We start from the raw sequence: 15,735 nt of genomic DNA, 5'->3' as shown, positions 1-15,735 counted from the left end.
CCAATACCAATACTACTTTAGCTAGAAGACTGAGCTGCGAAAGGACACTATGCAGCCTGCAACAGTTAGAAGGTTTTTCTCCAATTTCATGCAGGGACTTGTTTTGTGTGATGCAGCTCCTAAAGTGCAAAAACTGCTCAAATGTGAGGGAATCCACGTCTGTGTGAAGAAATTTTTTGGTGAAATTTATTTTCTATCTTCGTTTTGTTTTTTTTTTGCAAGAAAGGAGGAAAGACAGGAAAGGGTGCTGATATTTTAAGTATTTAAGCTTGGCATACTATTAGAAAGTAAGAAAATTAAGGCTGAGATAGCAATTACTTTTTGTTTTAAAGAACTTCCCAACCCCCCGTGTAGCTGTCAGTGAGATTTGCAGTATGTACACAAAATAAGTCAACTAGCAGGAAAGTTGAAAAGGGCCAACTAGCTCTGGCTTTGTTTTAGTTTCAGGTGGTTTTCATTATGCTCCTTGTCTCAGCCTGGCAGCATCCCTACCTTGACTTTCTCCCAATCGTGTCACATCCCTATGTAGGATGTGTAACCAGCTTTTAGCTAATGCCCTGTCTTTTTTCAAAACTGCCAACTCTGTTCGTATAAATATGCTCAATTAATGGGTCAAGCTCGAAATCTCTGGAAAGATTTATCATAGCAAGGAATCAAAGCCTGAAATCCATCTCTATTCATAAATTGTACAAAATTATATCTTTTTCCATTTTTTGTTTCAGGTTTGTTTTAGTTGCTGCTCAGACGGTCATGTAGCGGTTTGGGACCTTCAGAATCAAACTATAGTACGCCAGTTCCAAGGTCACACCGATGGAGCGTCTTGTATAGATGTAACCCCAGATGGTAACACTCTTTGGACAGGTGGCTTGGATAACACTGTGCGCTCATGGGATCTTCGACAAGGACGCCAACTGCATCAGCATGATTTTCCCTCTCAGATCTTTTCTTTAGGGTAAGTCAGGTTTGATTTTTTTTTCTTTGCTTCTTTTCATTATTATTGTTGGCATATCTAATGAACTACAATTAAAAAAACAACTTCGCTAACTTTTTTCAAATGTTCTCGTAAATCATTTGTAGTGTTTTGAAGCAAATATTTTTGACCTTCTCCCTTCTCTTTCATCAAGGAGAGAACAATACTTGAACTAAGATCAAAGTTCTGGCAGAGGAAGGAAACTTGAAAATGTGCAGCATAAATTTCGCCAATAGACCTCTAGACAAGGTGCAACTTTAAGCATTATGATACTTATCTTCTCATTAAAATTTTATAAAGAAAGCTATTTGCATACCAAAAATTACTGAGAGAAACTCCTTAAAAAGTTATTAAAGATTTTTGATGCATCAGTTCAAACTTCCTACTCATGGAAAACACAATAATCTACTTAAGTTAAATTGGACACTAAACATTGTTGTGACAGTTCTTGCAGTAGAAAACCATGACAACCTTAATATCAACACTTTGTTTCAGCTGTGATACGTTGTTTACACTGTGAACAACTCAGGGTGGAGAAGGAGCTTTGCCTAATTGAGAGACCTGCTAAAACTGCTGTAGTGCGCTATGTAGTTCAAGTAGATTCTTGTTTTTAATGTGAGCAGGAAATACAAATTATTCAGAAGCAATGCTAAATAATAACGTTAATATCTTGGCTGGGAATTAAATTCAATAACATTCATTGGGCTAATCGTTATCCATTAGAAATTTTGAAGAGGAACATATGAAAATGCTGAAATTCGTACTCTATCTAGTGGTCCATTGTGAGTTTAAAAGAGGGGTTTGGATGTATATTATATGTAATTTTCTTATGCTTTTACTTATTCAAAGTCAACTCAATTGACTGTATCTCTTGCGTGCTGCAAACTCATTACATATGTTAGAATCAAAAAACAATCCAATAATAGGAAATGCCAAAGCTTCCGTATCCGTTCTCAGAACGGTGGATTACCATTGCATCGAAATCCAAAAATTATGCATCATCAATGTATCCCCCAATTTTTGCTTTCAGTTACTGTCCAAGTGGAGACTGGCTAGCCGTCGGAATGGAGAATTCGGCTATCGAAGTATTACACACAACTAAGACTGAACGATATCAATTACATTTGCACGATTCGTGTGTGTTATCTTTGAAGTTTGCCTCCAGTGGGAAGTGGTTTGTTTCTACAGGAAAAGACAATCTTTTAAATGCATGGCGGACTCCTCATGGAGCCTCTTTATTCCAAGTAAGCCCCTCCTTTTTCTCTTGCTTTTCAAAATTAACGGAATTTTTCTTTTTTTCTGTTTTGATTAATGTTCTCTCTGTTGAGTTCCTTAAATCTCATTCATTCATTCAGAGGAAATGATTACTCTTTATATAAGACAAATCTTTTGTTGCTGCATCGGTTTGATCAATGACCCCAAACCTGCTCTAGTCCAAAGGAGAAGTATTGACAAAGGGGGGGGGGGGGGGGGTTTATGGAATGATTTTGTCATTTTCGGTCTCTATTTTAGTCTAATACTGGCTTAAACATGTGTCAAGTCATTGAAGATAGGGCATCTATGTCAACTTGGACCTTCAAAGTGTACCTCAGTCATTGTCCTTAGGTACCAAAAATCTTTTTCTTAGACCAACTTCCTCACAGTTTTTTGTGTCTCTGGAACATTTTCATTTTCCTGAGTTGTGTGATTTCACTGATTCAGTTATGAATCGTTGATCTGATTTTTACAACAACAGAAAAATTTGCTCGATTAAGTATTTTATTGTTTAATTGATAAGGCCAGACGTTTTTTATTTGATCAATAAGTATTTGACAAGTCATTGAGTTTCATTTTTTGATTTTTATTTTCAGTCAAAAGAGTCCTCATCTGTTTTGAGCTGTGATATTTCCTTGAATGATAAGTACATTATCACTGGATCTGGTGACAAAAAAGCCACTGTCTATGAAGTGCACTACTAACTGACGCATTGCTCTATGTAAGTATGATTTATCTTTAATATTTGGTCTTACAATGTCATACTTAATTGAGACACAATTATAGAACAAGGTTATTTAAGGTATTCGAAGACGGAGTTAGTCGGTTTTTTTGGTATTTTTGGAAAGTTAAAAATTGTACCAAAAGACAGTTCAATTTTTTCAAGGTGTCACTTTAAGTTTTTTAGGAGACAGTGGAACTGTCCTAGGAATGAGATCATAATGGATTTGTTGCGCGCAAGAGGTACAGTCATGTGATTAAATTTTTTTGGGGTGGAATGGCACAAAAACTACAATGGTCACACTGAAAAAGTTTGAAATCTACTCTTTAATGCGCTATTTGCGTAGTTTGGAAATTACTTTTTCAAATTTTCCATATCTGGGGGCAGTTTCCAGTCACTGTAATTAGAAACAAGCATCAATAAATTCCAGTTAACGAAAACTAACAATTTTTAACATAGTTTTTATCAACATAACCTGCAGATTGATGAATTCGGGAAATGGTGTACGTGCGATAAAAGTTGATTGATTTAGTTTTCGTACAATTTAAGTTTTCTTTATTTAAAATGTGTGTCACTATCAAAGATCATGTTTTGCTCGTAAACAAAACACACATGAACAGGAACAACGAATCGGCAGCTACTGGCATTTACGGACAATCGCCAAAGCTACTTGAAGTTACCATTTGCTTGTTTCCAGTGACTAGAAAACTGCTCCCAGACGTAGGAATTTTGGAAAAGCATATTCCAAACCGCACAAATTGAGCACCAAGGAGTGCATTTCAGACTTTAAATGTGACCGTAATAATTTTAGTGCCATTTACTCCTCTAAAGACTTTTCATAGGACTGTACCTCTTGTGTACAACAGACCCATTGGAAATGAACCAATGATGAAGAATAAACAGTTTACTTTTGCGAGCTCTTGGAGAGAGACATTTAATATTACCGATTTGATTCGTTAATACTGATTCTATGCTTCATTTCTTTCTTTGAACATTTGGCTTTGTTTCCTTCTCCAAATTTGTATTTTAAAGATTAAAACCCTCTTAACTTTGAAAAACCTAGAAGGAAAGTTGAGAGGTAACATCTAAAAGTTTGAGACATGATTTCAGGGGTCAAAATACAACTTTTTTGTCTTTAGAAAATGGTTCAAAACATCAAACCCCTGTAAGAGTTGCACAAAAATTGTGTTTTTTCTTAGTGAGCCCTTCTCCACATGGATAATCATGGAGTGTTACACTCCTCAGTAATTTTTCTACCCATTCTGAATTTTTAGTGGGCGAAATTGTCGTATTAGTACTATAGAGGAAGCAGACTTCTTACACGCATTGAAAAACTCAGTTTTGATAGCGGATTTTTAATGCTTGAGTTCTGGTTTACTCTCAGTTTTTTTGATGTGAATTTTTAGATTCTGATTTAATCACAAATTAATTTTGATGTTTAATTTTTCTGTTTCAGTTTACATAGAGACAGTTTCAGTAGGTTTTCTTAGGACCTGATTAGTTATAATTTTCAATCAGACTTGGGTTTTTATTTTTTTAAATCAGTTCTCTTTCTTTACTATTGTGAGGGTTTTGTTGGACCCATCTTTCATGTAGATTTTTAACAGAGGCGGCAACCTTGAAAGCAAATCGTGCTGAATCAGGCCAAATTTTTTGGCGCCCATCAATGAAATGTGTTTTCAAAATTTCATTCCTCAAGTGGATAGATCTTTAGATCTTTAGATGATATCAGCACTGATGCAATTTTTTGTCTCCCGGTTCCTGAAAAAAGAAAAAAATGGGTAGTAAAACAAACAGGACGCTCTTTCCACCACTAGAATTTGTCAATGACTTCAAATTTTTGAATTGTCGTGGTGGCGGTTTTGACTTTCCTTTTTTCTACCCTCAAGCTGACCAACCCAAATCTTGGGATCCATTTTTAGGTTGCCGTACCTTTTGCAGTGATCCTTCTGTACTGTATAATTACCATGTAAATACTGTGAATATAATGTTTTCAGTTAAGATAAGTGCTTTGTAAAAGCTCTTTTTACAAGTTGTATGTATTCCTTTTAATTTTAAAAAAATCGCAAAGTTCTTTGCTTCTGTTTTGTATTAATGAAAGCATGTTTCTTAGTTGACTCATCGATTGTACAGCATTTAGCGAAAAGGAACAAACTTTTGTGAAAGGGAACGGGTCTGCTCGTTGAAAGTGGTCCGCAGAATTGCACTCTAATCTTCATTGATAGAAGTTTTCTACCCATCATTTAAAGTTATTTGAGCTACAGGATTTTTGCTCTATTTATTTATTTTTGATCCATGATTAGAGTTTAATGAAAAAATCACCTCTTACTAGAATTGTTTCCAAAATCTATCCTTGCCACTAGACTACCAACTGAATGGATGAGGTTCCAAGGGATGTAAACTGATGAGTTTGTGTGTGTTCTAAAGATGGTAATAAATTTTGAGACGGGAAATAAAAGCAAGGATTAAGATCCATTTACATGGGAAATTCTGCTTATCAATGAACTAATTGAATCGATGTATGCAAAAATGTCCGATGTCTAAGACGGTGTTTCAAAATTTGAGTGGACAATTTCGTCGTAATTTAACGACACAAGATGGTTTAAGATGTTCGGAATGTGGAACAATTTTATAAATAATCCCCCAAGTGTAATTAAACATTTACAAAAGAGATCAATCCTATTCATCAGTGTCTTGGGACAAAAGAAACCCACCGCAATTATGAAACCCTGTATTTGGACAATGGACGTTTTCGCATACGTCGATTCAGTTAATGAGTGTACCCACTGTTTTCCAAAAAGCTGGTTTTCCTTTCACTTCGTTGAGCTCTACTATTTTTCCAATGAAACCAGAACATTACTATTCATCCTAATGAATAACTCTAATTCCGGTTTATATGTAAGTAAACTGATGTTATGTTGATTTCACTGGTGTAGGTATGTTTTAAATCTTATCTAGAGTGTTCAAAGATTTTAATTACGGGTCAAATCAGTGAGATGACCCTGTTCAGCAAAAACTGAATTTTTGGCGTCACAATATGATGGCCTAAGTTCGAAACGGTGTATCTCCATATCAGTGTTACAAAATGTATGCAAGCGATTTAATTTGTTGAAGAAAAACAAGCCAACCTATACCTTGAAATTTAGACGGAATATTCCGCTAACAGAGAAGAATAATCCAGGACGTTTTAAAAAACTTGCGTTAACTGGGTTTCCACAGATAAATATGATAGGAAGTCTTCAACGTCGCCAACAGAGATACATGGCTTTGCTTTCAGCCATCAATTAGTTTCTTACACACTAAACATCACTTTTTGTCATTATCAAGTCAACCATTAACAACATTTTGTGACATTCAATAAAGAGGAGGGTCCTAACTTGACCAAAAAAAAATGAAAATACATTGATGTTTCCTCTTATGAGTTTGGAGCCCTTAATTCTTTATGGCGCTGCTGAAGTCGATGCAGATTTATTTCAGTCGGAACAAAGATGATGATTGTTGTAATGAAAACTTTAAAACTAAATTTTCCCAAATTCCCAAAACGTAAATTTGGCTTTGATTGATAAATTTGATTTTTTTTTTTTTTTTTTTTTTTTTTTTTTTTTTTTTTTTTTTTTACTCAAACTGTTTGCTGAAATGTCCTTAGTGCAGTTGTATCAAAATTTCAGTTTAAAGCTCCTAAATATCTCATATTCTCTATGTATTCCTCTTCTACTAGAACACCTAGGTTATTTTCCTAGCAAATTGTTACTACTGCTGTGTAACTACAGGGTTGTATAAAAATCTCAATTTTAACCATCTGGGCATCTCAGTTGGGACAACTCTTGTCTCATCATAGTAATACTTAGATTATCCAATAAATTGTGGCGGAAGCTCAAGCCAAATAATGAAAAAGGCATAAAAATACATAAAATTACGTATAATATGTACAAAAAATGAAGAAAAAAATAGAGAAAGGATAAACAATACAAATAATTTGCAAATTGGCTTTAATGTCGAATATCATCGATTAGCAATAAGCCGTTGATTGAGGTATTACTGTGCTTGTGAAAAGTCTCCTTTTGTTTTTAATTATTTTTAATGAGTCTTGATTTGATTTTTTGCTGAATTTTCTTCCCGCTCTCTCAAAATTGCTTCTTTTTATTTTAAAAATTGACAATTTTTTTAAGTTGAATGAGGGTTCTCTTAGTTTAATCTGCATACTGTTCCATAGTCTTCTCTCTATTTACTCTCATGCTCTGAGAGGTTGAAATTTGTGACAGGACACCCTGAAATTTAGTGGAAAATTTTGTATTGCTTGCCTTTGTCAACTCATGAAAAAAAGAGAAGAAAAAACACATCAAACTTCAGATAACTGTAGTTGATTTCTATCCTCAATTTCCCTTGAGGCTAGTTTGTTTTATTGCGAATGATGTTAAATCTATTGTTATACTATGTTATATTTATTTATTCTCTCTTTTACTTGTGATTGTTAATTAGTATTTATTAGGTGAATTGCTTCGATGTTCCAAGAAGGAGCACTATTGTGGAAAATTTCTCCACTATGTCTTGAATTTCCTATTTAGTTTTGTAATTTAAGAAGGTTCTCAATTTTTTTTCCTTTTTTTTTGAAGATTTCAGTATATGGTGCTTTGTAGGTAGTCGCTTTTAGGCCTTTGCTTAAAAAGGGAGCCTATTCAGATCAAAAATTATCATCATATGTAGTTTCTTCTGTATTTAATTTTCCTAACAATCAAGAAAGGTGCATGATATTTTTCCTCAAGGCTATTTACTCCTATTTCTGTGCCCTTTCTTTCGATATCCATATTATGCTTTTTACCTGCTGAATAATTATGATTGGCCAATAGGCCAGCACTTTTAAGGGTGGCTCAATTTAAGAAATCAGTAATTTAATTTATGGACAGCCCTCAATTACGCCCTTTATACGTGGAAGAAAAAGAAAGCACCCGTTAAATGTTCCGCTGTTATTTGATTTTGGGTGTTGGTTGATTTTATGCAGTTTTTTCCTTAAGAATACTAAAAGCTTTTAACATTTTTAAAAAAGTTTCATCAGATTTTAACACTTATTTTATTCTTGTTTCTAAGCTCATTGTATAATTTTACAATCGGGACTATTAGATTCTTGTTTCTTTACTATGCTAAAGGACTATGCACAAAAGAAAATGAAACAATAAACAATGATGAAGAAGAAACGACTGAAAAATAAATTAACAGTGCACAAATGTACATTAGCTGACAAATTCAGCCGATGAAAAATCGTGTATGTTCGCTGTTGGAGGCCAGGTCTCTAAGGTGATGGTTTCCTTTTAGATTTGCACGGAAACCATCCTGTTCCAATCAAACTAACCTGCCAACTGTAAAATCCTGTTAGCGATGAAGGTGCAGGGAGGTGGGATTCAACATTATCTTGATGGAGAATCGACTAAAAAGAATAAATTCAGACTTAAGATGAAAATGTTATCTCTATCAATGCGTTGCAAGTAATCTACCCAGTCTGTTGTATGAAATGATATTCTCTCGCTAGTTTGAATTTATTTTAATCACACAAGGAATATAACATTTACCTCTTTAAAATGAGAAATTATGGGGGAAAAACAGAAGAGTTGTCTTGAAACGATGATGACACTGAAGAATTTCCATCATCGGTAAAAAAAAAAAGAAACATATGTAGACCTCTCTTCATTTTATATTCCCTGTTTAGCACCAGGAACGGTTCAAGTATGTAGAATTTAGATAACTTGTTTTAAAATCAAACGGTATAAAAAATAAGAAATAGAACTATTTCATCGTCCCATTTTTGAAGCATTCTTTAAGGTCTTTGAAATTTTTTCCTCTACTTGGGAGTCCAATAAATTCTTTGAAAGTCCTTAATTTTACCAATTTAAGTTCCTTGATGATAGCTTTGAGAAGCTGGTTTGAGCCCTGATCAGAGTTTGCAGGATTGTTGCTGCATTAATTTCAATTTTCTGATTAGTCCCTCATGCTAGGAATCCCAGACTAAACCTCCAAGGTTTTGTTGGGAGTTTCTTTTTTTCTTTCTTTTTTTATGAGGTACTTGTATAAAAATGTCAATGATCTCAATCTCTTTATTAATTTATGTATGCCTTAGAAAATGTCTCTTATCCTCATTGTAGTATTTTCTATGTTACTTCTAAAATTATCAGTCAAAATTTAGATGCTTTCAAAATTCGTTTGTTCCATGAAAATTGCATCTTTAAATCTAGCGTAAAACCATAATTTACTTCTTCAATAGGTACTTTTGAAGTTTCATAATTGATTCCTTTCCAGTTTTTATTGTCACTATTATCATTCACCTATTTACTGTTCATTACCGGTGAGTAATAAACCTCTTTATCCTTACTTGACCTCTTTCAAAAAGCATAAGTATCTCTTTTAGAGGGCATTAATATTTTGTAAAAGAGGTAAAGAACAAAACAAAGAGAGCTTGAAGATCCACAATTTTTAAATTCTCAAAAAGGGAACTCCCAGAGCTCTTTTACTCGACACTCATTCCTCCCATGATAGTCCTCAAGTCATGTTATGAACTATTTTCAATATTGCAAGAATTAAAGTAAAAATGAAAGAAACAACCATGAAAACTTGCCAATCCTCTATAAATTGGAGGTCTCACTAATGGTCCGATTATTTTTTTTTCTCTTTTTTTCCCCCCATTTGTCTGGTCAAGATTTTTGGTTGAAGTGAAATGTTTTACTTCCAGTACCCTTTCTACTAGTTATGTTTTACTTCCATTACCCTTTCTACTAGTTTTTTATCCAGCTTAGAATTGTTCAGATCATCTGCCAATGTTAATACATTTTATACAATTTTCAGTATGAGGCAATGATTTTTGCCCTGTCACCTCTGTATGATTTTACTTTTCATTTTCAATTTACGAATCATATTTTGTGAATATTCAAGGTTGTACATAAGGTGTAATATTCTCTGTTTCTCAGATTTTTTCCTTCCTTTTTTTTCTTTTTTACATTTTTAACTTATGTAATAAATACATTAAGCTCCTCAGCCTATTTGCAATGAAGGTGCCTGATGAATTTGAATTCTACCAGGTTATTAATTAATCTTGTGTAATTGTCTTGTACATACTGCAAGGATAGTGATTACTTTGAAAAAGATTGAAATAAAAGTAATGTCTTCATGTAAAAATGTATGGAATAAATAAATGTATAATTTAATTGCGATTTGAATTATTTTCAAATATTTCTGATTTTTCCATTTGCCTTGATGTCGTCCTGAAGGTAACAGAATTTTGTCAGTGGCATCCTCATATTTTTCCGGAACCCCTTTAAAGTCAAGATGGCGTTCACCATGGACACCACATGGGTGAGCTTAGTAAGTCAACTTACCCAGTCGTTTTGTAGTTAATTTTCTTTATTTTCAATAACTTTTAGTCGAATTTAACGTGGTCTAGCATTGACCTCTAGAATACCCAGAGGGATCTCTTTCAGGGATCACCCAATGCACCTTGTGGAGTTTAACGCACTCAAAAAAAAAAAAAAAAAAAAAAAAAAACTTAGTTGATTTGAATGTTGATCCTGTAGCTAGCCTACAAAAATAAATAAAAACCGGCTAACATGCCAAGAAAACCCAAAGAATTTCTCCAAGCGAGACAAGTTATACTAATTTCCTCTCATAATCTCTTTGGCTACGCTGTGTACCTAATCATAAAGAAGAGTTCCAGATCAGGCAACATTAATTTCATTTGACTGCTTTTCACTAATAAGTCCTGCCTCCCCCTCCCCCTTCTAAACAAGTGGCTAATTCCTTCGTATTTTTGACAGTTCCATCCCAAACGGACACAGGTTTTTCTTCATCATGCACCTATTTTTCGACGAAGCTCAATGAATTAGGAAAACATTCCCATTCATTATGGAAAATTATTCATTCTGCACAACTGCTAGAGACCTCGTCTGAAATAGTCTCTACAAATCCTGCTGAAGCCCCCCTCCCTCCAATAATACGGGCCTTGGGCAAGCGTAGAAGGGGGGGGGGGGCATAGCCCCCGTGGAAGTGATAATAGCATCACCGCCCCCCCCCCCCCTCAGATATTCTGCCCGGTGGAAAAAAATCTTTGTCGCGGTGTAACTAGATGTAGCAAAATTTGTGAAATCAGTTACATGCAAATTCGAAAGTATTTTGAGCTGAAAATATCTACTTAAATCAGCGTAGGTACTTTATGTGCAGAAATGGATGGAAAATTTGCGTCACGGAGGCATCAATAGAGTTCAGATTCTCAGGGATGTAAAATTAACCCCCCCCCCCCCCCCCTTTTTTTTTTCGACAAGGTAGAAATTGTATAAGTGCAAATAATAACGCAACCTCAACTAATATCGATGGCCGAATGAAAATAATGCGCAAATTCGTTTGCAACGTCGCACATCTTTGCTCTTGTTCTATTTTTCCAGAAAAAATCGAACCAGCAGTTCTATTCAGTGAGAAAAACTCACTCCTTCAGAAAAGCAGCAAATTTGCCGACAGCGGATTCATCATTAGCCACACGGGTGGCCACAGCCGTGATGATTTTTAATCAGAGAAAAGTAAAGAAACGAAAATAGTTCCCAAAAACAGAGGATTTAAGTCCTCAGTCCCTTACGTTCAGCATCTTATCTGACTTCCAACGTGTTGCTACTTGTTTTTCCGACCGCGCGTCGCCTGGCGCGCAGACGCTATCCCTTCTCTCCTTCCTCCCCTCCCCAAGTTCCTCACTTCACCTGTTCGTTCGCAGCCCGCAGACGCAGTCACTCGTAGACGTTTGAAGTTGCGCGCGCGTTGTCGCCTTTTGCTCCGCGTCCCTGCCTATTTTTGCTAATAACTTTCATCCATTTTAGCTTTTCTTGACTTGTAGCATACCTATTAACATCCAACGGTTGATTCCCGCGTAGTAGTGAACTTGTCAAGTGCGTCAATATTTGGATTGTGTCGCGTTCCATCATCGTAATGTTCGGGTACCTAGTGCAGTTTCCTCGTTACAAAGTCACCACGCGGTTTCGTGATTCTGTATTACTTAATGGTAGGCGGTCGGAATTTGAAGCCCTTCTCTGTACTTACTTCACCTGTTCTCGTCGTGAATTTCTCGTTGTGTGCGAAAACTCGTGGACTTTCGAACTCTCCGTGTAGAAATCGTCGCAAGCCAAGGATTCGAGTCCTTGCCAATGATTCGGTTTCGAGTGTTGACGGGCTCCGATCCTGACGGACTCTAGTTAGATGGAAAGCTTTGGCCACTTGCGTACCTGCTATTGCTCATTTCATTCCGGTTTGTTCTGGAATCGAGGTTTGAGATATAATGCTTACTTTTGATTTTAATTCTGTCCATGTGAAGGTGCGTAACCAAGTATTTTTTTTGTCTTGTTTTCATGACTTTTTTCAGGTACTTTCTTTTTTGTTTCTCCTCCCCTGTTTACTTATCTGTCTCCTATTTCCCTCCTAAGTGTGTTTTCTTAAGTTTGAAATCGAAAATTCAGGAAACGCCTGTTGTTAAACGTCTATTTTTGTGAATCAGCCTATTTAGACATCATCTTAGTAGGTACTCAACTATGATCAGTATGATCGTTACGATCATATTTCACAGAATTCACAGGCTTATTCGAAGATTAACATTTGTAGGCTATGAGTAATTCCCATTTTGTTCCTTTACTTAGCTTTCTTCGGTTCAGTGATGAAGTACATCACTTATTTCTTTATTTAGTCAAAGGAAAATCCTAGGAATAATTTAAGCCGCCTGGTCTGAGTTGTGTCCAGTTCATAAATTTCCATCCTCTCCACCCTTTCTGAAGAAGTTTTCTGGGGATTTGAATTTCGTTTTCGAAATATTTCATTGGTTTTCCCTGAGGATTTTGGTAATAATTCATGCTACCTCATAGTCTCTAAACTTCACCATAGCTAGGGGAAGCCTGGCAGCTTGACTATTCCAAAATGTTGTGATGTAGGTATGCTATCTTTCCACAATTTGCTACCTCTGGTTCGGAGTTAATAGTCCCCTATGCCCTTCCCAAAACTAACGAAAAGTTTCCACCCTCGTTTATGCCTGTTATTAAATTATTTCTTTGCTAAGAGGAAGAGCGGAATAGCTTCTTACCTCTGTGAGTTTAATGGAGGCAAGTTGGCAAGAATCAGTAAAAATTGAGCCCAGCAACCGTTTCGTTCGAAGAGAGAATCAATGGCTCAAGTTGATAAATGTAACAAAATAATGAATTTGAATATTGTTCATGAGGGAAAAGAAGCCATCAGTTTTTCTTGGGATTTTTTGTAGAACTTCTCCTCCCGTTTCAAACACATTTACAGGGAATTTCAAAAATATATTTCGATTATTTTTCTTTTAAAAATCGGAAAACATAATTTGAGATACTGGTTGTTGCAATTGAACGGAAAAACTTCCATGCCAAGGAAAAACTTCGCAAGAACATTCTATCATTGCCTTTTCTCTAAGAGACAATTGGACACTTCGAACGGCGGGGGAGCACCCCCCCCCCCCTCAAGGAATTTTTTTCGAAATTTTAACACATCTTAAATGCAGTTTTAGTCAATTTCGTCGTGGATGGACACCACATCCAAGCGTCTATCCTTTTTTTTTTCTCCCTTTCTTTTTCATCTTTTTTCGAACGAAAGGGGACGGGAGCGTAACCCCCCCCCCCCTCCCCCAACTTAGCTTTCGTTAATGCTTTCCCTCGATTGAATCTCTATTTTTAGTATAAGTATGATTCTTTCTCCGTGAAATTTTCTGGTATCGTAGATCAAACTTCAAATAAAATCCTGTGGAAAGTTGAGAAAAAAATCCTCCTCAGTTTCCCGGGAGATTCATTTTTCACAGCGAGCAATTTTGCAACGTCTGATTCCCATCTCCTCAAACCAAGCGAGCGTTTTCTTTTGTTTCCCGCGTTTTCTTACCCACCGATAAGGCGAGGAGGGAGGTAGGCACTTGGGTTCCCGCCAGATCCTAACGCCAGGCTGGAAGGGGAAGGCTTCATAATCAGTGATTTGGCGGTCAAGCGTCGCATGAAGAAACAGGTGGGTGGCCAGGGGACCGAAAACTCCTCAATTCGTACGCTCTCGGTCCGTCACCGGATGCGTCGGCGACTCGGCGTCGGTCTCAGCCAGGTCCCGCAGGTAGATAACGAACCCTTTTCCTCGAAATGCTCGACTCGCAAGGTTTCAGCCGATTTCCATCCTCTGGTTTTCTCTCTCTTTTCCTCAGACAGCTCGGTTTTGCCCTTTGTCAATCTGCCGACTTGCGTCTTTTTCGATCAAACTCTCACTCTCGCTCCCCTTGTCTGCGGCTCCTCAAACCTTATCTGCGAAAGTGACGACCAAGACCAGTCTTGGTGGCGACCAACAGTTTTCAATGCTTATCGCGCAGGAGCCTTCACTCCTCGCTCTTCCCCTCCCCTTCTTTCAATTGCTGTTGTTAGTAATACGAGACTCATGATCCTTCTTCGGTCAATCAAAGCGTCCCCCCCCCCCCCCGTCTCTTCCTACTCAACGGATGACGGACAGGCGACTTCAAGCCCAGATTTTTGCATGATTTCAGTAATTTCATTGCGAAAAATGTAAGTTGCACAATCCTAGCAACATCGGCAGGCTCTTCATTTCTTTTCGCAAAATGCAGTCTAAATGATTTTCAGGTACCCCCAGCGTCTCTTATGTGGATCGCATTCAGCAAAAAGGAACCAGCGTGATTACAGTGTTGTAAAAGTGTTGCTTCTCCATAATTACCTAGATAATCTCCCAGAATAGCAAATAGTTTTATTTTCCTACCAAAAAATTTCAATATTAAAGAAAAATAATTTTGTAAATTTGAATAAAATACATATAGGTAATAAGCATTTTTAAGTGAAAAGAAGTTGCACAATTTTGGAATCGGATGTATGATGATTCCACCTACGCTACGTCTCAAAGATTTTTTTCTTAGCTTTAGGTCTTAGGTAGGTAGTGGGGGGGAGGGGTTCAAGTTGTCCGATTCTTCTTTATGTATAATTTTGGGGGGGGGGGGGGACTTGGCAAGGTATCGGAGAGTTTTAGGGCTGCCGATTCGTGAGTAATAATTTTAACATCGGTGAGTAAAACATGAGTTATCCTCCATCAGTGTCTCGAAGGGTGTTGAAGCAATTGATAGAACGATGAATGATTCTAGAGGAGTTCAGAGAGAGATTTAGGAGAGGAATCAGTGAGTGAAATCGTGTTTAGCGAGCAAAGAGGGAGTATTATCTAGAAAGATGAGCAAAAAGCGAGTAAAATCGAGAAAATGTGAGTTGAAAGAAAGGAAAAGCGAAGACGATGAGTGAAAGAGTGAGTAAAATCAAACCACGTTGAGGAAAAAGTGAGTGAAATTGAGATTCAGTGAGTAAGCAGAGGAGTAATATTTAAAACAGATGGAAATTTTAAACAGATTAGCAGATGAGTAAAAATTTGCGAAACGTCAAGTAGCGAATCGGCAGCCCTGCAGGGTGTTATTGAGATGTTAACAAACCGCAAATTAAGCATTGCGTAATTTCGAATTGACTTTTAGTTGACGGCAAACCATCCTTAGGTAGATAGTGGGGGGGGGGGGGGGAGAGGTTCAAGTTGTCTGATTCTGCTTTATGTATAGTTGTTAGGGGGGGGGGGGGGGGAGACTTTGCAAGGTATCGCAGAGTTTTAGGGCTGCCGATTTGTGAGTAATAATTTTAGCATCGGTGAGTAAAACATGAGTTATCCTCCATTAGTGTCTCGAAGTGTGTTGGAGCAATTGATAGAACGATGAATGATTCTAGAGGAGTTCAGAGAGAGATTTAGGAGAGGA

The 15,735-nt window shown here is 36.7% G+C and overlaps 2 protein-coding genes across 6 annotated transcripts in view; both read left to right on the top strand.

Annotated features, from left to right (window-relative positions):
• Positions 1-10,135, top strand: part of LOC109034042 (protein groucho) — a 31,728-nt gene extending 21,593 nt beyond the window's left edge. For all 5 annotated transcript variants that reach the window (XM_019046965.2, XM_019046963.2, XM_019046962.2 and 2 more), the window contains 4 exons: positions 723-952; positions 2,001-2,214; positions 2,821-2,945; positions 4,402-10,135. In XM_019046965.2, coding sequence (XP_018902510.1) covers positions 723-952; positions 2,001-2,214; positions 2,821-2,928 — 552 coding nt within the window. In that variant the 3' untranslated portion in view covers positions 2,929-2,945; positions 4,402-10,135. The remainder of the gene's footprint in view (positions 1-722; positions 953-2,000; positions 2,215-2,820; positions 2,946-4,401) is intronic.
• A 1,559-nt stretch (positions 10,136-11,694) lies between these two features.
• Sema2a (Semaphorin 2a) overlaps positions 11,695-15,735 on the top strand; it is a 769,825-nt gene continuing 765,784 nt past the window's right edge. Inside the window, exon 1 of the mRNA XM_072297641.1 lies at positions 11,695-12,231. The gene's annotated coding sequence lies outside the window, so the exon portion shown is untranslated. The remainder of the gene's footprint in view (positions 12,232-15,735) is intronic.

The sequence above is a fragment of the Bemisia tabaci genome, chromosome 1 (genome assembly GCF_918797505.1).
Source record: "Bemisia tabaci chromosome 1, PGI_BMITA_v3".
Lineage (NCBI taxonomy): Eukaryota > Metazoa > Arthropoda > Insecta > Hemiptera > Aleyrodidae > Bemisia > Bemisia tabaci.
Note: the sequence above shows the minus strand (reverse complement) of the source record. Positions and strands in the feature narration are given on the sequence as shown.